Source organism: Electrona antarctica (genome assembly GCF_951216825.1).
Source record: "Electrona antarctica genome assembly, contig: scaffold_95, whole genome shotgun sequence".
Lineage (NCBI taxonomy): Eukaryota > Metazoa > Chordata > Actinopteri > Myctophiformes > Myctophidae > Electrona > Electrona antarctica.
The window spans coordinates 272,310-297,039 of NW_027638032.1; the positions used below are offsets into that span (position 1 = coordinate 272,310).

Sequence of the window (24,730 nt, forward strand, 5' to 3'; positions counted from 1 at the left end):
CCTATACTCTCCATACAACACCATATCTCCTTCCTGAAGGCAGCAGCCTATACTCTCCATACAACACCATATCTCCTTCCTGAAGGCAGCAGCCTATACTCTCCATACAACACCATATCTCCTTCCTGAAGGCAGCAACCTATACTCTCCATACAACACCATATCTCCTTCCTGAAGGCAGCAGCCTATACTCTCCATACAACACCATATCTCCTTCCTGAAGGCAGCAACCTATACTCTCCATACAACACCATATCTCCTTCCTGAAGGCAGCAACCTATACTCTCCATACAACACCATATCTCCTTCCTGAAGGCAGCAGCCTATACTCTCCATACAACACCATATCTCCTTCCTGAAGGCAGCAGCCTATACTCTCCATACAACACCATATCTCCTTCCTGAAGGCAGCAGACTATACTCTCCATTCAACACCATATCTCCTTCCTGAAGGCAGCAGACTATACTCTCCATTCAACACCATATCTCCTTCCTGAAGGCAGCAACCTATACTCTCCATGCAAACATGGCTAGTATTCCTTGCTAACCTTAGGATGCTGTTATCATACGTGGATGTAGAGCCTATGCAGTGGTTGTCCAACAATCTTTGAACAAATGTTTAGTTGTTGCAGCAGTTGTGACTTTAAGGCTACAGACAAACATCCATACCAGGTGGTACTACAGTACTGAAGAACACTCATAATTACAGAAGTGAAAAACAAAAGAAGAATCCGTCTACTATAGCACCAAAGGATCTTGGTGCTATAGTAGCTATAGTAGCTGCTATAGTAGCTAGTGATCTTTCCACGACAGGAGATATTCTATTTATACTCCTACTATAGGTATTTATATGAACATACCTGGTTAATCTGTTCACAATGAATATTCAGTGCCTCATTGTCTCTAGCACATTTTGATGCTGACTTACAAGCCTTCAATCAGTGTCAGGTTCAAAGGGCGTCTGTGATGAGCACTGAACAGGAACCACACACGATACTCACCCTCAAATACGTTTCTCTACCAGTCAAGACTTTTCCAAAGATGTCTTCACTGTTGTGCCACGACAAAATATAATCTTGATTGCCTTCCAAACCCAGTCTCATAAAACATATACTCTCTCAGACCATTTCAGAGCCAAGCTATATGATGAAATCAGTCAAATGTTTGAGGGGGTATTTAATAGCCAAACATGTTCAATATATTTACATGTACCATACATAGTCATCCTTTATAATTTGGAACACTTTAGACCCCATTATCCCCATAATCAACCCATAAATGACCCAAGCCGAACCCTAATAAAGCCTATACTGTATGGCAATACAGTATAGTATAGGATATAGTAGTGTCAATGCTATGAATTCTTTCATGAAAAAAGGTCAGTAGGCCTGTTAGTTGTGAGCTGATGCTAACCAAACTATCTGTCAGAAAAGTGGTATCAGTGAACTGGCTCTGGATTGGCTGTGCTCCTAACAGGTCATTGTTTCCATTGTTGAGGGTATAGCTTTCAGTGTTTCTGTACACCAACCTTGTGTAACACAAACAATGAAGACAAAAGTGAGTTCACAAATTGTGATTGGCCAGAATGAGATAATAAGAGCGCCCCTCACTTCACACAAGTGTTATTTTGTATTACTATGTGTATTATGTAATAGCACACTATTACTACATTTATAGCACACTATTACCACATTTATAGCACACTATTACAACACTATTACCACATTTATAGCACACTATTACAACACTATTACTACATTTAGAGCACACTCTTACTACATGTTACCACATTAATAGCACACTATGTATTACCACATTAATTTATTCACTGGTTACTGTAATATATACACACACATACACAATATTTATCTTAATTCAAATATAGCTGAATTATATTCCTGCAAACATGTATGATTAACTGTAAGGGAAAGGCTCGGTCAACCCAAGTTGAGTCTGTGAGTGTTCAGGCATGGTGCAGATTCAGGGAATACGTATAGAAAGATAATGAAATCCAGACTCTCAGTAATAGTAGTAGTCTTGTTTAATAAAGTTAGAATCCACAGCAGCAGTCAAACCAGGCAGACGCGTTTCTGCGCGCAGGCCTTTGTCAGTGTCGGAATTCCGACTATATATTTTGGTAGCAAGAGACACAAACATGACACAGATTCCTAGAATTTATTTTGTACTTTTCAGCTGTAGATGACAATGTGTTTGGATATTGTTTTTAAAGCAATGCAGATTGATAAGAGCCAGGTGCTGAGTGTTGGATTTGTCTAGCAGATTCGACTGAAAATCAACCGATAATCACCAGTAGGTTACTTATCAAGACGATCGTATCGACCTACTGCACATGCTGGGAGCCTACTGAGAACAACCCACCTCATACACTAACCTAAACATAACTACAAGTACGGAGAAGCGCAGTCACTTCTGTGTTTCCTAATTAGGAACCCCAGACTACTGCCACTGGTGATTATCGGGTTGATCACATTCAAAGCGGGTGGATTTGTTAGCAGTCTGTTATTGAGTTGAGCGGTCAGGTCCAGACCATCCAGGGGTCATAATATGTCCATACAGACAAATGTGTCCGTGGCAACGTTTCGGTCAAAGAAACGTTGCCTAAATAAAGTTTGTATTGCAAGTGCAGACGGTGTGCAGGTCTTTGTGCACTTTATGTGCATTTTTCTGAATACATTGAGCCCTGCCTATGTACCCGTCTCATACCATATGTGTGCGCATAAGACTTTGTTGCCTAATGTGTTCATGGCAAAAAAAGGAATTTTGTCATTATTCAATGATTAGAATGCATTGATTCAGAATCAAGCATTCAACTAAGCAAGTCAGTTGTTGATATGTTGTTGACATGTTGATAAGATGTCTCTGCTGTCGGAAACAAATTGGTAACTAATCCACACCCGGGGGGGAATCAAACATAGAAAAAGCAGTCCAACAAAAGTGTTCCAGCGTGGCTGAATAGCACTTTAGGTATCCAAGCCTGCAGATGGATGCTATTGCTTGTTAGTCCCGGGCATTTGCTGCTTACAGTTCGTCATCGGACGTGTCAGAGTCAATGTCATATTCTTCTTCATCATCAGCAGGACTATCTTCCAAAAAGCTGACGCTCTCTGCTCCAGATAAACCCTTCAGGTAACATTCCCTTGAGTGGGTCATCACTTCTTTGATCTTCCACAGCTTTCTCTGAATGATGCTCTGCAGACCGTTCAACCCGTCTTCACTCAGGCCCCACGGTGACTCTTAGAACACAAGAAAAAGTCTGTTAGTAACTTTAACAACAGTCGTCAGAGTTGTGTATCATGTCTATGAATTATTATATTGCAATACATACCTTCCGTTGCCTCAGATGAAATAATGCAAGATAGCTCCTTTAGGCCATCAGCACGAGTTGAAAGAGACTTCCAGTGTTGATTCATCTCTTTCACGAGGATCTTCTTCTCCTCCTCATGTCTCCTTACAGCCATTACGGTGTCGAATGCCTTTCTCTTCGTCTTGAGATCGACAGAGTCTGGAATGCATTTTTGACACAGATTCACAGGGAGAATGAGTAGGATTGCCAATTGCCATTTGTAAACACATGATTCATGTGTTGGCCACTCCTCAGTTCAACAAGCAAGCATATGATCTATTATTGTGTCGTTATGCATCTGATTTGTTGGTAGTCAACAGACTAGTGTACATACCAGTGAGTTGTAGGTGCCATGGCCATGCTTTCTCAACAGACAGAATGGTTTCCATGGACAGGGCTTCGTTGCATGGAACCATGCTGTTATATTGCTCCACAGCAGAAGACAAGACCTCTTTCTCCGACCTAATCTTGCGGCGGATCCTGGCACGCCCCTTGTTCCCAGAATTATCGGCATAAAGGCGCTGGGTCCTCCTCCTGAGACTCACCACTAGCATCTCAATTGTGCTTTCCAAGCCACTGGGCCCGTATGCAGCTGGTGCTGCAAAGACGAAATAGGTGGGTTGCACTTTAAGTGAACAATTATTCACAATTTCATGCAAGATTGCAGTAGAGGATGAGTACAAGGCACAATGTGAGTGGAAGTTAACATTACATTCTCTACTGATGTCACCTGGCAAAAGCATTTAATGAGAACAGCCTTATACCTTCAGCCCACTCCTTTACATCCTGGACCCACTCTTCCAACTGGCTCTCTGCCACTGCAAATTCGACCTTCATCGACTCAAGGTTCTGTAAGTGGCTTTGAAGAGCCTTGCTGGTCTACAATGACAAAGAATCATAGCCAATAAAACAAATGTTGTCTCTAACATGTCGGGATATTCAACATCTAAAAGAACGTTATTGATGTCATTACCTTCTGATACCGGCGAGCCAGTGCGGTGGCTAAATTGTCACACTTTTTCCGATTCCAGTTCATAGCCATGAGGGTTAACATGTCGTTGCGTCCTGCCAAAAGAAATTGATATCAACATTATCAAAAAATATAAAGAAATTAGTTTTGCAAAAAATCGGCCTCATGACGCTATACCAGGCCATTGTGTAATAATTGGGGCAGAGGTGTGTCGTTGGCATCCAGGGAGTGTGTGTGCACAGTTTGGCATCGGCTAAGCCAACAGTGCCGGAGATTCGCTGTACACGGATGGATGGACACACACACACGGATGGACACAGACAAACATACTCTCCCCATGCCTTCGGCTGGTGGAGACAATAAATGTTAACATCCTAAGTACACTTAAGTAATGTTTTTTCTTTACAGGTAGTGCTGTATGTGGTCACCTCACCTGCTTTTGACATGTGTTTTGTGGTCACTGCAATCCTAGAGAGGAAGGCATTGCATTGCTCTACCTCCTCCCCTAGTGTCTGACCCGCGCCATCCTGGTATTGCCCACTCCATTTCACCTGGGTAAATATACAACAAATACAATGCTCAGATGATGGCGACAAGCCGCGACATTCACGTACTAGTGTTCTGATAGTCATTCAATCCAATGGCAATGTTTCCTTACCTCACATTTGAAATCATGGGCTTTGGCATGAAACACAGAAAGAAATGGCTTCATGTTCAAAAGATGCTTCAGCTCTGGACATTGATCTGAAACGTTTTTGAGGTAGGGCCAATATCTGCATGTCACATCCATACAAAAAAAATTGATTTGGCTGCTGGCCATCTTTTGCTGCAGGTACATGGGGTAGGCATATATTTCTCCCCTGTACATATTTAGGGCACAGAGTAACACTCCATGCCGACACACCGCGAGTTCCAGTCCCTCTTCATCTATACAGCTGGTAGATTTTCTGGAGGTCTCTCTGGCTGCTGTCCACTCCCCTCCACAAACACCTTTTCCGGAGTTCTACATTATGGAATATGAAAGATGAAAACCTTCGTATGTACTCGTGCACATATAATTATTGTATGCAATCCAATCATGCTTACATGCTTTGTCTTCTGGTGTATGTATTCCACAAATCTGTGCACGTCTTCATCCTTGGCTATGAAGTTGCCTTCAAAGATAGCCGGTTCCTCAGATCTGAAGAAAACAAAAACGGCACACGAACAGCTTACTATATCTTACAGTATGAGGACACTTGGTGCATATTAGACTTGTTTTTTTATTTAGATAAATGGTGTTACAATATACTAATTTAGAAGTACCTGGCTGCATTCTTGAAACGGTAATGTTTGCGATTTCCGTCCACTGATAATGCAACCATGTCCGGTGTGCATGCTGGACACTTGAAAGGCTCTTCCTTGCAGAGGTTTTCCAGCTCAAACTGCACCGCTTCCCACTCAAAAAAAGGATTTCTGAAAGGCATCTCTTAGGATCGTCCCAGTCTATTTAAAAATAAAGAAATCGACAGCTAATAATGTGCAACCATTATATTAGCAGCCAATTCAACCCAGATGACAAACAGATGTTCTGTAGGCTACAGAAGTTCAATACTCACACGACCAAAGTGGACAGTGCGCTGATCAAGCATTCTTAAAAAGGCCTGGCAGGACAACCCTGGTGATGCCATCTTCATCTGTTCGAATGAATGGAAAACATCCGTCTCATAAACGGTGGCGAACTGAAGCGTAGCAGGCCAGTAGTTCCGGTTAATTAACGCATCTATTCCAGCAGTCCAAGTGGCGTTGCATGCATCACAACTCAGGTCGGGCATGTGGAGATCATATCGTCCTAGGGAGCAACACACACACACACACACACACACACACACACACACACACACACACACACACACACACACACACACACACACACACACACACACACACACACACACACACACACACACACACACACACACACACACACACACACACACACACACACACACACACACACACACAGGGTTAGGGTGGTACAGTGTGGGTGTGGCATATATTTTATATACGTACTGAAGACAAACTTGAGTTTTAAGAAGGATTTTATTAAAGACTTTCAGTTCCTTACCATTTATTGTGATGAGAGAAACCCCTTTCCCTGGCTTCAGCCTCAATGCCTCTTTTGGACAACTACAAATTAAATCAGGTATCTGCACAGGTACAAAGCGCTCTGAAAAAAATCATACATCATAAATTCAATAGGAAATACATCATGATCGCTTGAACGACCACAAGAGACAGAATCTGTTCTTGAGAAATGTCAAATAGATTGCTGAAAAAGTATTCCAATATATTCTCAGGAAGCTGATTGACATGGGGCATGCAAATGCATTTAAAATGAAAACAACAAAGTATTGTTTAAGTGATCAAACTAACAAGCTTAACGTGTCAGTTAAATATGTTACGGTGTACTCACAAACAAGAACTTACCACAATGGCAGGTAGCCTTATCCACAATGCAAGTGGTTGGAGACAACGGCTGGTAGAAACCGGCAGTCATGGCATCTCTGTTGTGGAGCACATATCTGGAGTGTGTGATGACGTCACATTCAGCACAGAGGTAGGGGCGTGGTTGGCAGTCATGACAGCGAACAGCAGCTGGATTCATGGCACACTGTTGGCAGATGTGTGGGGCTACATTTTCTTTTGCTGCTGCACTGTTGACTAGCCTGGGTCTCTCTGCTCTCCATCTCTCTGCAAAGAGACGCTTCCGTGTACTCCAGTCGGAAGAAGCCTGGAGAGGCGCTGATGCGGTTGGTGCTTCCTGAACATCCCCCAGTGAGAGCTGGAGCTCTTGTATGAAACTCTCTGTTAAAATATTACGGCATATTGAAAATCAAAAATCACTTTCTGTTTTACATGATATACAAAGTATAATGCATGGAATGGCTGGGAAGAGTGTAGTTGAGAATAATTTGAAATACAAACATGTAATTAACATTTTAACTCGATGACAGATTGTTACAAACTTACAATAAAATATAAATGTGATAATGAAATACACACCAACATTATCTGGAGAAACTGCGACCTCATAGTTAGTGTCAGGAACAGAGGGAGGAACAGTCTTTTGACGGGATACATCCTTCCTACTTGGACCAGCTGCTAACAGAAGAAATAACAAAAGAAACACTCATTCACATTCATAAGACTAAAATCAATGTCCTATTTGTTTAAAGGCTAGTAGTGGCAGGCAACCTTATTATCCAGCCTGAGATGACTAGTATACATTTCAGTGGACAACAGTTCAATTGCCTATGAAATTAATGAAGCGCCATTCATTTTCTTTCCCTCCTTTATTTACCCAGGGTATAGCTGAGCATGCTCATTTTCAGCAACGCCCTGCACACATAGAAACACACACAGACACACATTAAAACCTGGGAGCTGACCAGTACAACAACATCAGTCTTATACCGTTGGCCACTAAGCAGCTCCACTGGAGCAGTTGGGGGTTCAGTCAGAGTGACTTGCTCAAGGGCACTTCAGCGGTGTTGGGTGAGTGATGACCAATCACTTCCTGACCCAGATTTTTCCTGCCCGTCCGGGGAATCGAACCGGCACCATTGTTTTGATGAAAGTTAGTCCATCACCATGCTCATATCTCCTACCCTCCATGGCCAACACTTCCTCAAATTCGTCCATTGTTTTCTCTCTACTGGCTATATGCCTTTCTGGTCCTTTTCTGTTCCTATTCTATTTATGAGTGGTGCAGCCACTCTGAGCACGGAAATAGCGTTTTTTCACCACCAAGTGTCACTGTTTATACGCAGCCACCCATTCCCCCCCCACACACACACACACTCACAAAACCACAACGGTCCTGGCCATGACGAGTGTGTTTCTGTGTGTGTGTGCGAGCTGAGCAACTATTATCAAATACACTATAGCCAGCCCAACATAACAACTTCTAGACCAATGACATTGCCCGGAGCGGTGGTGAGTAAACACAGAGAGAAGGGCTGGGGAGAGAGGTGGTTTCTCTTCACCGCCGTGCAGTGACGTCACGTCATGTTGTAGTTTTGGGTGATAGCAGTGGTCACCTCATCACCGAAAACTCAACTATGATTAGGCCTTAACCCAAGGGGGAGCTGGGGTTTGAACCGGTAAACTTCAGCTCAGCAGTTGCTTTACTGCCTGAAACAGTGCCGTCCCAGCTCACAATGACGACAACTTTGATTATCTTGTTTTGTATACTGCTTTAGTACTGTATGTACTAGTATAAGTCTTAATTTATCTCTTTCAATTACCCAACACTAGTGACTACTTGTTTTGTACTCCTTGATTTGAGTGGCAAAATAAGCAAGATCTCTCAAATATATTTAATGCAACAACAATACTGACCCTGATTTGACGGTGTCCTGCTTGAACTGGGCCTCACAGGGATGATGTTTCCATCGCAATCTCTGTTTGCCCACTTCACCGCCGGCTGAGGTGTCTTTCTCTTTGACTTCTTAGATGCTGGTGGTGCCTCCCCTTGTGACTCCAGTGGAAACAAGTCATCAAGAGTGTTTAATACATTCTGTTGGTCCTTCTGTTCTAGCTGATCAACAAACTCATCCAGGTCCGCGAACGGATCTTCGGAGTCACTGGTGATGAGTAAAAAGTACAAAACACAGACAACAGATGTAGATGACAAACAAAGGTATAGACAGACACACAAATAGAAAGGGCGAGAGAGACAGACAGATACAGCGTGACAGGAGAGGGAGAGACAGACAATAAACGTGGCTCTTAAAAGTGCCTTTGGTTTGTTTGAAAGAGGTTGTGGTAGGTTTGGGAGGTTGGCAGGAATGAGGTTGGTATAGGAATGATCTGCAAGAGAAAACAAAACAGAGAATGCAACACTCTACATTGTACATTACTGCCCAAAAGTAGACCTACAAGCCCACAACAAATCGCATTGCTATGCATTGCATTTTAGATCAGCTATTTTCAAATAAAAATAACACAATTCTCAAATGCTTTATTTGCAAGGACCCCTTAACTATGAGGATCTTTGCTTTTTCAGAAAATGAAAAATATACAAATAAAACTTTTTCATGTCAAGGACTAATTATCCTGTGGACCCCCATTTGAACAGATATGCCAGGGACCCCCATAAGAGAAGATTTGTATTTGTACAGCTCTAGCAGTGATTCTCAACGCCATTTTAATTTCAAGGACCCCCAGTTTGACATGCATTAGACAGACAGACAGACAGACAGACACACACACACACACAGCAGAGAGAGACAGACAGACAGACAGACAGACAGACAGACAGACAGACAGACAGACACAGCAGAGACAGACAGACAGACAGACACACAGACACACACCAGAGAGAGACAGACAGACAGAGACAGACAGACACACACACAGCAGACAGACAGACAGACAGACATACAGACACAGCAGAGACAGACAGACAGACAGACAGACACAGCAGAGACAGACAGACAGACAGACAGACACACACACACACACACACACACACACACACACACACACAGCAGAGAGACAGACAGACAGACAGACAGACAGACAGACAGACAGACAGACAGACACAGCAGAGACAGACAGACAGAGACACACACACACACACACACACACACACACACACAGCAGAGACAGACAGACAGACAGACAGACAGACAGAACTCCATCAAGGACCCCTGGGGGTCCCCAGACCCCACTTTGGGATCCATTGCTTTAGGGACCCCCACAGCTTAGCTTACTCCAGTTCCCATGGTTGTTAGCTAAAGTTGAGCTAAATGCTAAAGCTAAATGCTAAAGACAAAGAAAAGCAGTATTAAAACGTTTACAGACCTGCCAACATTCTAACCTACACATCCCGACATGTAAATAACGCCATGGCGGTTGTGTCATGTTGTGGGGCAGATTAAACATAGATTAAACATCTATAGATATACATCTATATCTATAGATGTATGCTAGAAAAGAATCATAGCTCTTACCTGAATCACGTCACTAGTGTTATCGTACTGTAGGTAGACAGACAGGTAGTGACGTCAATAGGACTACTTCTCGAGAGGTAAAATATACAATAACAAAAGTGATTGACCAACTCCGATCAGATTTGACATAACAAATTAAACGTACATTATATATAGTAAATTAATTAATTATTAACAGCCATAAAACAAACAAATCTGAGTCTATTTAGAGAGCGGATACGGAAACGGTTTGTTTACGTTCAGATCCGGATGCAGGACGCTGGAGCATAATAGAGTGCCTGTAGACGTTGCATGGAAGTGGACGGACGTTCAGTGACGTCATGACGCAATCCAAAATGGAGTCAATAATAATAATAAAAATAATAATAATATATTTCCGTTGGAAACCTTCATAAATGACTCATTAAAGTGCCGGAATAGTAGACAAGCACACGGTTAGATAGATAGACAGATAGACAGACAGGCAGGCAGACAGAAGTAATCTGACATGACGTCATGTAGTCGGAAATGTTAATCAAAACTCTCGGTCTCAAACAATACTAATTGAAAAATATTCAATATTATCATAATATTCCCAGGATTGTTAGGGTGGCGAGTGACGTGCGTTATGTTGCATTAAATCCACGTGTTTTAACCGTTTTTATCCCCGTTCGGTTTAATATTGACAAGACAAAGAAAATACAGCGCCCCCTTGAGAAAAGTCAGTATTTGACTTTTAAAAAGTCAAACGGTGACTTTTCCCGGGGTCTGTCAAAAAGTCGAGGTTTGACTTTTACATGTGATACAGTGTTGCAGCTATAGTATGCCGTTCGAGACCATGGGCTATAGCCCATCGCCATGGTCATAAATGATGAAAAACAAGGATTTGAAAAAAAAACGAAAATGACTCCGAGACGATGGGCTATAGCCCATGGTCTCGGAGTGATTTTTTGTCTTTTTTCAAATCCTCAAAGATGATGCAAAACGGCATGCTATAGTATGCCGTTCGAGACCATGGGCTATAGCCCATCGCCATGGTCATAAATTATGAAAAACAAGGATTTGAAAAAAAGACGAAAATGACTCCGAGACCATGGGCTATAGCCCATGGTCTCGGAGTGATTTTCGTCTTTTTTTCAAATCCTCAAAAATGATGCAAAACGGAATACTATAGCATGCCGTTCGAGACCATGGGCTATAGCCCATCGCCATGGCCATAAATGATGAAAAACAAGGATTTGAAAAAAAGACGAAAATGACTACGAGACGATGGGCTATAGTTATGAAAAACAAGGATTTGAAAAAAAGACGAAAATGACTCCGAGACGATGGGCTATAGCCCATGGTCTCGGAGTGATTTTCGTCTTTTTTTCAAATCCTCAAAAATGATGGAAAACGGCATGCTATAGTATGCCGTTCGAGACCATGGGCTATAGCCCATCGCCATGGTCATAAATTATGAAAAACAAGGATTTGAAAAAAAAGACGAAAATGACTCCGAGACGATGGGCTATAGCCCATGGTCTCGGAGTGATTTTCGTCTTTTTTTCAAATCCTCAAAAATGATGGAAAACGGCATGCTATAGTATGCCGTTCGAGACCATGGGCTATAGCCCATCGCCATGGTCATAAATGATGAAAAACAAGGATTTGAAAAAAAGACGAAAATGACTCCGAGACGATGGGCTATAGCCCATGGTCTCGACTCGGAGTGATTTTCGTCTTTTTTTCAAATCCTCAAAAATGATGGAAAACGGCATGCTATAGTATGCCGTTCGAGACCATGGGCTATAGCCCATCGCCATGGTCATAAATGATGAAAAACGAGGATTTGAAAAAAAGACGAAAATTACTCAGAGACGATGGGCTATAGCCCATGGTCTCGGAGTGATTTTCGTATTTTTTTCAAATCCTCAAAAATTATGCAAAACGGAATACTAAAGCATGCCGTTCGAGACCATGGGCTATAGCCCATCGCCATGGTCATAAATGATGAAAAACAAGGATTTGAAAAAAAGACGAAAATGACTCCGAGACGATGGGCTATAGCCCATGGTCTCGGAGTGATTTTCGTCTTTTTTTCAAATCCTCAAAAATGATGGAAAACGGCATGCTATAGTATGCCGTTCGAGACCATGGGCTATAGCCCATCGCCATGGTCATAAATGATGAAAAACGAGGATTTGAAAAAAAGACGAAAATGACTCCGAGACCATGGGCTATAGCCCATGGTCTCGGAGTGATTTTCGTCTTTTTTTCAAATCCTCAAAAATGATGCAAAACGGAATACTATAGCATGCCGTTCGAGACCATGGGCTATAGCCCATCGCCATGGTCATAAATGATGAAAAACAAGGATTTGAAAAAAAAGACGAAAATGACTCCGAGACGATAGCCCATGGTCTCGGAGTGATTTTTTGTCTTTTTTTCAAATCCTCAAAGGTGATGCAAAACGGCATGCTATAGTATCCCGTTCGAGACCATGGGCTATAGCCCATCGCCATGGTCATAAATGATGAAAAACTAAGATTTGAAAAAAAAGACGAAAATGACTCCGAGACGATGGGCTATAGCCCATGGTCTCGGAGTGATTTTCGTCTTTTTTTCAAATCCTCAAAAATGATGGAAAACGGCATGCTATAGTATGCCGTTCGAGACCATGGGCTATAGCCCATCGCCATGGTCATAAATGATGAAAAACAAGGATTTGAAAAAAAGACGAAAATGACTCCGAGACGATGGGCTATAGCCCATGGTCTCGACTCGGAGTGATTTTCGTCTTTTTTTCAAATCCTCAAAAATGATGGAAAACGGCATGCTATAGTATGCCGTTCGAGACCATGGGCTATAGCCCATCGCCATGGTCATAAATGATGAAAAACGAGGATTTGAAAAAAAGACGAAAATTACTCAGAGACGATGGGCTATAGCCCATGGTCTCGGAGTGATTTTCGTATTTTTTTCAAATCCTCAAAAATTATGCAAAACGGAATACTAAAGCATGCCGTTCGAGACCATGGGCTATAGCCCATCGCCATGGTCATAAATGATGAAAAACAAGGATTTGAAAAAAATACGAAAATGACTCCGAGACGATGGGCTATAGCCCATGGTCTCGGAGTGATTTTCGTATTTTTTTCAAATCCTCAAAAATGATGGAAAACGGCATGCTATAGTATGCCGTTCGAGACCATGGGCTATAGCCCATCGCCATGGTCATAAATGATGAAAAACGAGGATTTGAAAAAAAGACGAAAATGACTCCGAGACCATGGGCTATAGCCCATGGTCTCGACTCGGAGTGATTTTCGTCTTTTTTTCAAATCCTCAAAAATTATGGAAAACGGCATGCTATAGTATGCCGTTCGAGACCATGGGCTATAGCCCATCGCCATGGTCATAAATGATGAAAAACGAGGATTTGAAAAAAAGACGAAAATTACTCAGAGACGATGGGCTATAGCCCATGGTCTCGGAGTGATTTTCGTATTTTTTTCAAATCCTCAAAAATTATGCAAAACGGAATACTAAAGCATGCCGTTCGAGACCATGGGCTATAGCCCATCGCCATGGTCATAAATGATGAAAAACAAGGATTTGAAAAAAAGACGAAAATGACTCCGAGACGATGGGCTATAGCCCATGGTCTCGGAGTGATTTTCGTCTTTTTTTCAAATCCTCAAAAATGATGGAAAACGGCATGCTATAGTATGCCGTTCGAGACCATGGGCTATAGCCCATCGCCATGGTCATAAATGATGAAAAACGAGGATTTGAAAAAAAGACGAAAATGACTCCGAGACCATGGGCTATAGCCCATGGTCTCGGAGTGATTTTCGTCTTTTTTTCAAATCCTCAAAAATGATGCAAAACGGAATACTATAGCATGCCGTTCGAGACCATGGGCTATAGCCCATCGCCATGGTCATAAATGATGAAAAACAAGGATTTGAAAAAAAAGACGAAAATGACTCCGAGACGATAGCCCATGGTCTCGGAGTGATTTTTTGTCTTTTTTTCAAATCCTCAAAGGTGATGCAAAACGGCATGCTATAGTATCCCGTTCGAGACCATGGGCTATAGCCCATCGCCATGGTCATAAATGATGAAAAACTAAGATTTGAAAAAAAAGACGAAAATGACTCCGAGACGATGGGCTATAGCCCATGGTCTCGGAGTGATTTTCGTCTTTTTTTCAAATCCTCAAAAATGATGGAAAACGGCATGCTATAGTATGCCGTTCGAGACCATGGGCTATAGCCCATCGCCATGGTCATAAATGATGAAAAACAAGGATTTGAAAAAAAGACGAAAATGACTCCGAGACGATGGGCTATAGCCCATGGTCTCGACTCGGAGTGATTTTCGTCTTTTTTTCAAATCCTCAAAAATGATGGAAAACGGCATGCTATAGTATGCCGTTCGAGACCATGGGCTATAGCCCATCGCCATGGTCATAAATGATGAAAAACGAGGATTTGAAAAAAAGACGAAAATTACTCAGAGACGATGGGCTATAGCCCATGGTCTCGGAGTGATTTTCGTATTTTTTTCAAATCCTCAAAAATTATGCAAAACGGAATACTAAAGCATGCCGTTCGAGACCATGGGCTATAGCCCATCGCCATGGTCATAAATGATGAAAAACAAGGATTTGAAAAAAATACGAAAATGACTCCGAGACGATGGGCTATAGCCCATGGTCTCGGAGTGATTTTCGTATTTTTTTCAAATCCTCAAAAATGATGGAAAACGGCATGCTATAGTATGCCGTTCGAGACCATGGGCTATAGCCCATCGCCATGGTCATAAATGATGAAAAACGAGGATTTGAAAAAAAGACGAAAATGACTCCGAGACCATGGGCTATAGCCCATGGTCTCGACTCGGAGTGATTTTCGTCTTTTTTTCAAATCCTCAAAAATTATGGAAAACGGCATGCTATAGTATGCCGTTCGAGACCATGGGCTATAGCCCATCGCCATGGTCATAAATGATGAAAAACGAGGATTTGAAAAAAAGACGAAAATTACTCCGAGACGATGGGCTATAGCCCATGGTCTCGGAGTGATTTTCGTCTTTTTTTCAAATCCTCAAAAATGATGCAAAACGGAATACTATAGCATGCCGTTCGAGACCATGGGCTATAGCCCATCGCCATGGTCATAAATGATGAAAAACAAGGATTTGAAAAAAAAGACGAAAATGACTCCGAGACGATGGGCTATAGCCCATGGTCTCGGAGTGATTTTTTGTCTTTTTTTCAAATCCTCAAAGATGATGCAAAACGGCATGCTTTAGTATGCCGTTCGAGACCATGGGCTATAGCCCATCGCCATGGTCATAAATTATGAAAAACAAGGATTAGAAAAAAAGACGAAAATGACTCCTGAGACGATGGGCTATAGCCCATGGTCTCGGAGTGATTTTCGTCTTTTTTTCAAATCCTCAAAAATGATGGAAAACGGCATGCTATAGTATGCCGTTCGAGACCATGGGCTATAGCCCATCGCCATGGTCATAAATGATGAAAAACGAGGATTTGAAAAAAAGACGAAAATGACTCCGAGACCATGGGCTATAGCCCATGGTCTCGACTCGGAGTGATTTTCGTCTTTTTTTCAAATCTTCAAAAATTATGGAAAACGGCATGCTATAGTATGCCGTTCGAGACCATGGGCTATAGCCCATCGCCATGGTCATAAATGATGAAAAACGAGGATTTGAAAAAAAGACGAAAATTACTCCGAGACGATGGGCTATAGCCCATGGTCTCGGAGTGATTTTCGTCTTTTTTTCAAATCCTCAAAAATGATGCAAAACGGAATACTATAGCATGCCGTTCGAGACCATGGGCTATAGCCCATCGCCATGGTCATAAATGATGAAAAACAAGGATTTGAAAAAAAAGACGAAAATGACTCCGAGACCATGGGCTATAGCCCATGGTCTCGGAGTCATTTTCGTCTTTTTTTCAAATCCTCAAAGATGATGCAAAACGGCATGCTATAGTATCCCGTTCGAGACCATGGGCTATAGCCCATCGCCATGGTCATAAATGATGAAAAACTAAGATTTGAAAAAAAAGACGAAAATGACTCCGAGACGATGGGCTATAGCCCATGGTCTCGGAGTAATTTTCGTCTTTTTTTCAAATCCTCAAAAATGATGGAAAACGGCATGCTATAGTATGCCGTTCGAGACCATGGGCTATAGCCCATCGCCATGGTCATAAATGATGAAAAACAAGGATTTGAAAAAAAGACGAAAATGACTCCGAGACGATGAGCTATAGCCCATGGTCTCGACTCGGAGTGATTTTCGTCTTTTTTTCAAATCTTCAAAAATTATGGAAAACGGCATGCTATAGTATGCCGTTCGAGACCATGGGCTATAGCCCATCGCCATGGTCATAAATGATGAAAAACGAGGATTTGAAAAAAAGACGAAAATTACTCCGAGACGATGGGCTATAGCCCATGGTCTCGGAGTGATTTTCGTCTTTTTTTCAAATCCTCAAAAATGATGCAAAACGGAATACTATAGCATGCCGTTCGAGACCATGGGCTATAGCCCATCGCCATGGTCATAAATGATGAAAAACAAGGATTTGAAAAAAAAGACGAAAATGACTCCGAGACCATGGGCTATAGCCCATGGTCTCGGAGTCATTTTCGTCTTTTTTTCAAATCCTCAAAGATGATGCAAAACGGCATGCTATAGTATCCCGTTCGAGACCATGGGCTATAGCCCATCGCCATGGTCATAAATGATGAAAAACTAAGATTTGAAAAAAAAGACGAAAATGACTCCGAGACGATGGGCTATAGCCCATGGTCTCGGAGTAATTTTCGTCTTTTTTTCAAATCCTCAAAAATGATGGAAAACGGCATGCTATAGTATGCCGTTCGAGACCATGGGCTATAGCCCATCGCCATGGTCATAAATGATGAAAAACAAGGATTTGAAAAAAAGACGAAAATGACTCCGAGACGATGAGCTATAGCCCATGGTCTCGACTCGGAGTGATTTTCGTCTTTTTTTCAAATCCTCAAAAATGATGGAAAACGGCATGCTATAGTATGCCGTTCGAGACCATGGGCTATAGCCCATCGCCATGGTCATAAATGATGAAAAACAAGGATTTGAAAAAAAGACGAAAATGACTCCGAGACGATGGGCCCATGGTCTCGGAGTGATTTTTTGTCTTTTTTTCAAATCCTCATAGATGATGCAAAACGGCATGCTATAGTATCCCGTTCGAGACCATGGGCTATAGCCCATCGCCATGGTCATAAATGATGAAAAACTAAGATTTGAAAAAAAAGACGAAAATGACTCCGAGACGATGGGCTATAGCCCATGGTCTCGGAGTAATTTTCGTCTTTTTTTCAAATCCTCAAAAATGATGGAAAACGGCATGCTATAGTATGCCGTTCGAGACCATGGGCTATAGCCCATCGCCATGGTCATAAATGATGAAAAACAAGGATTTGAAAAAAAGACGAAAATGACTCCGAGACGATGGGCTATAGCCCATGGTCTCGACTCGGAGTGATTTTCGTCTTTTTTTCAAATCCTCAAAAATGATGGAAAACGGCATGCTATAGTATGCCGTTCGAGACCATGGGCTATAGCCCATCGCCATGGTCATAAATGATGAAAAACGAGGATTTGAAAAAAAGACGAAAATGACTCTGAGACGATGGGCTATAGCCCATGGTCTCGGAGTGATTTTTTGTCTTTTTTTCAAATCCTCAAAGATGATGCAAAACGGCATGCTATAGTATCCCGTTCGAGACCATGGGCTATAGCCCATCGCCATGGTCATAAATGATGAAAAACAAGGATTTGAAAAAAAAGACGAAAATGACTCCGAGACGATGGGCTATAGCCCATGGTCTCGACTCGGAGTGATTTTCGTCTTTTTTTCAAATCCTCAAAAATGATGGAAAACGGCATGCTATAGTATGCCGTTCGAGACCATGGGCTATAGCCCATCGCCATGGTCATAATGAAAAACGAGGATTTGAAAAAAAAGACGAAAATGACTCCGAGACCATAGGCTATAGCCCATGGTCTCGGAGTCATTTTCGTCTTTTTTTCAAATCCTCAAAAATGATGGAAAACGGCATGCTATAGTATGCCGTTCGAGACCATGGGCTATAGCCCATCGCCATGGTCATAAATGATGAAAAACAAGGATTTGAAAAAAAGACGAAAATGACTCCGAGACGATGGGCTATAGCCCATGGTCTCGACTCGGAGTGATTTTCGTCTTTTTTTCAAATCCTCAAAAATGATGGAAAACGGCATGCTATAGTATGCCGTTCGAGACCATGGGCTATAGCCCATCGCCATGGTCATAAATGATGAAAAACGAGGATTTGAAAAAAAGACGAAAATTACTCCGAGACGATGGGCTATAGCCCATGGTCTCGGAGTGATTTTCGTATTTTTTTCAAATCCTCAAAAATTATGCAAAACGGAATACTAAAGCATGCCGTTCGAGACCATGGGCTATAGCCCATCGCCATGGTCATAAATGATGAAAAACAAGGATTTGAAAAAAAAGACGAAAATGACTCCGAGACCATGGGCTATAGCCCATGGTCTCGGAGTCATTTTCGTCTTTTTTTCAAATCCTCAAAGATGATGCAAAACGGCATGCTATAGTATCCCGTTCGAGACCATGGGCTATAGCCCATCGCCATGGTCATAAATGATGAAAAACTAAGATTTGAAAAAAAAGACGAAAATGACTCCGAGACGATGGGCTATAGCCCATGGTCTCGGAGTAATTTTCGTCTTTTTTTCAAATCCTCAAAAATGATGGAAAACGGCATGCTATAGTATGCCGTTCGAGACCATGGGCTATAGCCCATCGCCATGGTCATAAATGATGAAAAACAAGGATTTGAAAAAAAGACGAAAATGACTCCGAGACGATGGGCTATAGCCCATGGTCTCGACTCGGAGTGATTTTCGTCTTTTTTTCAAATCCTCAAAAATGATGGAAAACGGCATGCTATAGTATGCCGTTCGAGACCATAGGCTATAGCCCATCGCCATGGTCATAAATGATGAAAAACAAGGATTTGAAAAAAAGACGAAAATGACTCCGAGACGATGGGCTATAGCCCATGGTCTCGGAGTGATTTTTTGTATTTTTTTCAAATCCTCATAGATGATGCAAAACGGCATGCTATAGTATCCCGTTCGAGACCATGGGCTATAGCCCATCGCCATGGTCATAAATGATGAAAAACTAAGATTTGAAAAAAAAGACGAAAATGACTCCGAGACGATGGGCTATAGCCCATGGTCTCGACTCGGAGTGATTTTCGTCTTTTTTTCAAATCCTCAAAAATGATGGAAAACGGCATGCTATAGTATGCCGTTCGAGACCATGGGCTATAGCCCATCGCCATGGTCATAAATGATGAAAAACGAGGATTTGAAAAAAAGACGAAAATTACTCCGAGACGATGGGCTATAGCCCATGGTCTCGGAGTGATTTTCGTATTTTTTTCAAATCCTCAACAATTATGCAAAACGGAATACTAAAGCATGCCGTTCGAGACCATGGGCTATAGCCCATCGCCATGGTCATAAATGATGAAAAACAAGGATTTGAAAAAAAAGACGAAAATGACTCCGAGACCATGGGCTATAGCCCATGGTCTCGGAGTCATTTTCGTCTTTTTTTCAAATCCTCAAAAATGATGGAAAACGGCATGCTATAGTATGCCGTTCGAGACCATGGGCTATAGCCCATCGCCATGGTCATAAATGATGAAAAACAAGGATTTGAAAAAAAGACGAAAATGACTCCGAGACGATGGGCTATAGCCCATGGTCTCGACTCGGAGTGATTTTCGTCTTTTTTTCAAATCCTCAAAAATGATGGAAAACGGCATGCTATAGTATGCCGTTCGAGACCATAGGCTATAGCCCATCGCCATGGTCATAAATGATGAAAAACAAGGATTTGAAAAAAAGACGAAAATGACTCCGAGACGATGGGCTATAGCCCATGGTCTCGGAGTGATTTTTTGTCTTTTTTTCAAATCCTCATAGATGATGCAAAACGGCATGCTATAGTATCCCGTTCGAGACCATGGGCTATAGCCCATCGCCATGGTCATAAATGATGAAAAACTAAGATTTGAAAAAAAAGACGAAAATGACTCCGAGACGATGGGCTATAGCCCATGGTCTCGACTCGGAGTGATTTTCGTCTTTTTTTCAAATCCTCAAAAATGATGGAAAACGGCATGCTATAGTATGCCGTTCGAGACCATGGGCTATAGCCCATCGCCATGGTCATAAATGATGAAAAACGAGGATTTGAAAAAAAGACGAAAATTACTCCGAGACGATGGGCTATAGCCCATGGTCTCGGAGTGATTTTCGTATTTTTTTCAAATCCTCAACAATTATGCAAAACGGAATACTAAAGCATGCCGTTCGAGACCATGGGCTATAGCCCATCGCCATGGTCATAAATGATGAAAAACAAGGATTTGAAAAAAAAGACGAAAATGACTCCGAGACCATGGGCTATAGCCCATGGTCTCGGAGTCATTTTCGTCTTTTTTTCAAATCCTCAAAAATGATGGAAAACGGCATGCTATAGTATGCCGTTCGAGACCATGGGCTATAGCCCATCGCCATGGTCATAAATGATGAAAAACAAGGATTTGAAAAAAAGACGAAAATGACTCCGAGACGATGGGCTATAGCCCATGGTCTCGACTCGGAGTGATTTTCGTCTTTTTTTCAAATCCTCAAAAATGATGGAAAACGGCATGCTATAGTATGCCGTTCGAGACCATGGGCTATAGCCCATCGCCATGGTCATAAATGATGAAAAACAAGGATTTGAAAAAAAGACGAAAATGACTCCGAGACGATGGGCTATAGCCCATGGTCTCGGAGTGATTTTTTGTCTTTTTTTCAAATCCTCATAGATGATGCAAAACGGCATGCTATAGTATCCCGTTCGAGACCATGGGCTATAGCCCATCGCCATGGTCATAAATGATGAAAAACTAAGATTTGAAAAAAAAGACGAAAATGACTCCGAGACGATGGGCTATAGCCCATGGTCTCGGACTAATTTTCGTCTTTTTTTCAAATCCTCAAAAATTATGGAAAACGGCATGCTATAGTATGCCGTTCGAGACCATGGGCTATAGCCCATCGCCATGGTCATAAATGATGAAAAACAAGGATTTGAAAAAAAGACGAAAATGACTCCGAGACCATAGGCTATAGCCCATGGTCTCGGAGTCATTTTCGTCTTTTTTTCAAATCCTCAAAAATGATGGAAAACGGCATGCTATAGTATGCCGTTCGAGACCATGGGCTATAGCCCATCGCCATGGTCATAAATGATGAAAAACGAGGATTTGAAAAAAAGACGAAAATTACTCCGAGACGATGGGCTATAGCCCATGGTCTCGGAGTGATTTTCGTATTTTTTTCAAATCCTCAAAAATTATGCAAAACGAAATACTAAAGCATGCCGTTCGAGACCATGGGCTATAGCCCATCGCCATGGTCATAAATGATGAAAAACAAGGATTTGAAAAAAAGACGAAAATTACTCCGAGACGATGGGCTATAGCCCATGGTCTCGGAGTGATTTTCGTATTTTTTTCAAATCCTCAAAAATTATGCAAAACGGAATACTAAAGCATGCCGTTCGAGACCATGGGCTATAGCCCATCGCCATGGTCATAAATGATGAAAAACAAGGATTTGAAAAAAAAGACGAAAATGACTCCGAGACCATGGGCTATAGCCCATGGTCTCGGAGTCATTTTCGTCTTTTTTTCAAATCCTCAAAAATGATGGAAAACGGCATGCTATAGTATGCCGTTCGAGACCATGGGCTATAGCCCATCGCCATGGTCATAAATGATGAAAAACAAGGATTTGAAAAAAAGACGAAAATGACTCCGAGACGATGGGCTATAGCCCATGGTCTCGGAGTGATTTTTTGTCTTTTTTTCAAATCCTCAAAGATGATGCAAAACGGCATGCTATAGTATCCCGTTCGAGACCATGGGCTATAGCCCATCGCCATGGTCATAAATGATGAAAAACTAAGATTTGAAAAAAAAGACGAAAATGACTCCGAGACGATGGGCTATAGCCCATGGTCTCGGAGTAATTTTCGTCTTTTTTTCAAATCCTCAAAAATGATGGAAAACGGCATGCTATAGTATGCCGTTCGAGACCATGGGCTATAGCCCATCGCCATGGTCATAAATGATGAAAAACAAGGATTTGAAAAAAAGACGAAAATGACTCCGAGACGATGGGCTATAGCCCATGGTCTCGACTCGGAGTGATTTTCGTCTTTTTTTCAAATCCTCAAAAATGATGGAAAACGGCATGCTATAGTATGCCGTTCGAGACCATGGGCTATAGCCCATCGCCATGGTCATAAATGATGAAAAACAAGGATTTGAAAAAAAGACGAAAATGACTCCGAGACGATGGGCTATAGCCCATGGTCTCGGAGTGATTTTTTGTCTTTTTTTCAAATCCTCATAGATGATGCAAAACGGCATGCTATAGTATCCCGTTCGAGACCATGGGCTATAGCCCATCGCCATGGTCATAAATGATGAAAAACTAAGATTTGAAAAAAAAGACGAAAATGACTCCGAGACGATGGGCTATAGCCCATGGTCTCGGACTAATTTTCGTCTTTTTTTCAAATCCTCAAAAATTATGGAAAACGGCATGCTATAGTATGCCGTTCGAGACCATGGGCTATAGCCCATCGCCATGGTCATAAATGATGAAAAACAAGGATTTGAAAAAAAGACGAAAATGACTCCGAGACCATAGGCTATAGCCCATGGTCTCGGAGTGATTTTTTGTCTTTTTTTCAAATCCTCATAGATGATGCAAAACGGCATGCTATAGTATCCCGTTCGAGACCATGGGCTATAGCCCATCGCCATGGTCATAAATGATGAAAAACTAAGATTTGAAAAAAAAGACGAAAATGACTCCGAGACGATGGGCTATAGCCCATGGTCTCGGACTAATTTTCGTCTTTTTTTCAAATCCTCAAAAATTATGGAAAACGGCATGCTATAGTATGCCGTTCGAGACCATGGGCTATAGCCCATCGCCATGGTCATAAATGATGAAAAACAAGGATTTGAAAAAAAGACGAAAATGACTCCGAGACCATAGGCTATAGCCCATGGTCTCGGAGTCATTTTCGTCTTTTTTTCAAATCCTCAAAAATGATGGAAAACGGCATGCTATAGTATGCCGTTCGAGACCATGGGCTATAGCCCATCGCCATGGTCATAAATGATGAAAAACGAGGATTTGAAAAAAAGACGAAAATTACTCCGAGACGATGGGCTATAGCCCATGGTCTCGGAGTGATTTTCGTATTTTTTTCAAATCCTCAAAAATTATGCAAAACGAAATACTAAAGCATGCCGTTCGAGACCATGGGCTATAGCCCATCGCCATGGTCATAAATGATGAAAAACAAGGATTTGAAAAAAAGACGAAAATTACTCCGAGACGATGGGCTATAGCCCATGGTCTCGGAGTGATTTTCGTATTTTTTTCAAATCCTCAAAAATTATGCAAAACGGAATACTAAAGCATGCCGTTCGAGACCATGGGCTATAGCCCATCGCCATGGTCATAAATGATGAAAAACAAGGATTTGAAAAAAAAGACGAAAATGACTCCGAGACCATGGGCTATAGCCCATGGTCTCGGAGTCATTTTCGTCTTTTTTTCAAATCCTCAAAAATGATGGAAAACGGCATGCTATAGTATGCCGTTCGAGACCATGGGCTATAGCCCATCGCCATGGTCATAAATGATGAAAAACAAGGATTTGAAAAAAAGACGAAAATGACTCCGAGACGATGGGCTATAGCCCATGGTCTCGGAGTGATTTTTTGTCTTTTTTTCAAATCCTCAAAGATGATGCAAAACGGCATGCTATAGTATCCCGTTCGAGACCATGGGCTATAGCCCATCGCCATGGTCATAAATGATGAAAAACTAAGATTTGAAAAAAAAGACGAAAATGACTCCGAGACGATGGGCTATAGCCCATGGTCTCGGAGTAATTTTCGTCTTTTTTTCAAATCCTCAAAAATGATGGAAAACGGCATGCTATAGTATGCCGTTCGAGACCATGGGCTATAGCCCATCGCCATGGTCATAAATGATGAAAAACAAGGATTTGAAAAAAAGACGAAAATGACTCCGAGACGATGGGCTATAGCCCATGGTCTCGACTCGGAGTGATTTTCGTCTTTTTTTCAAATCCTCAAAAATGATGGAAAACGGCATGCTATAGTATGCCGTTCGAGACCATGGGCTATAGCCCATCGCCATGGTCATAAATGATGAAAA

General features: G+C 41.9%; 1 protein-coding gene and 1 long non-coding RNA gene across 2 annotated transcripts; both read right to left on the reverse strand.

Moving 5' to 3' along the window:
• Window positions 1-2,169: 2,169 nt before the first annotated feature.
• LOC306918447 (uncharacterized protein) lies at window positions 2,170-5,765 on the reverse strand. Its single transcript, XM_079531348.1, has 9 exons — window positions 5,640-5,765; window positions 5,421-5,514; window positions 4,993-5,337; window positions 4,768-4,885; window positions 4,338-4,429; window positions 4,129-4,243; window positions 3,699-3,962; window positions 3,347-3,523; window positions 2,170-3,254 (listed from the first exon to the last, which is right to left on the reverse strand). Exons 1-9 carry the CDS (start codon window positions 5,696-5,698, stop codon window positions 3,040-3,042), a joined length of 1,479 nt encoding a protein of 492 aa, XP_079387474.1. The 5' UTR covers window positions 5,699-5,765; the 3' UTR covers window positions 2,170-3,039.
• Window positions 5,766-5,795: 30 nt separating this feature from the next.
• LOC306918446 lies at window positions 5,796-7,441 on the reverse strand. The gene is made up of 5 exons (XR_013789336.1): window positions 7,380-7,441; window positions 6,804-7,179; window positions 6,442-6,543; window positions 5,933-6,165; window positions 5,796-5,819 (listed from the first exon to the last, which is right to left on the reverse strand). It is a non-coding gene; the product is annotated as an uncharacterized lncRNA (long non-coding RNA).
• Between the last annotated feature and the right edge of the window lie 17,289 nt (window positions 7,442-24,730).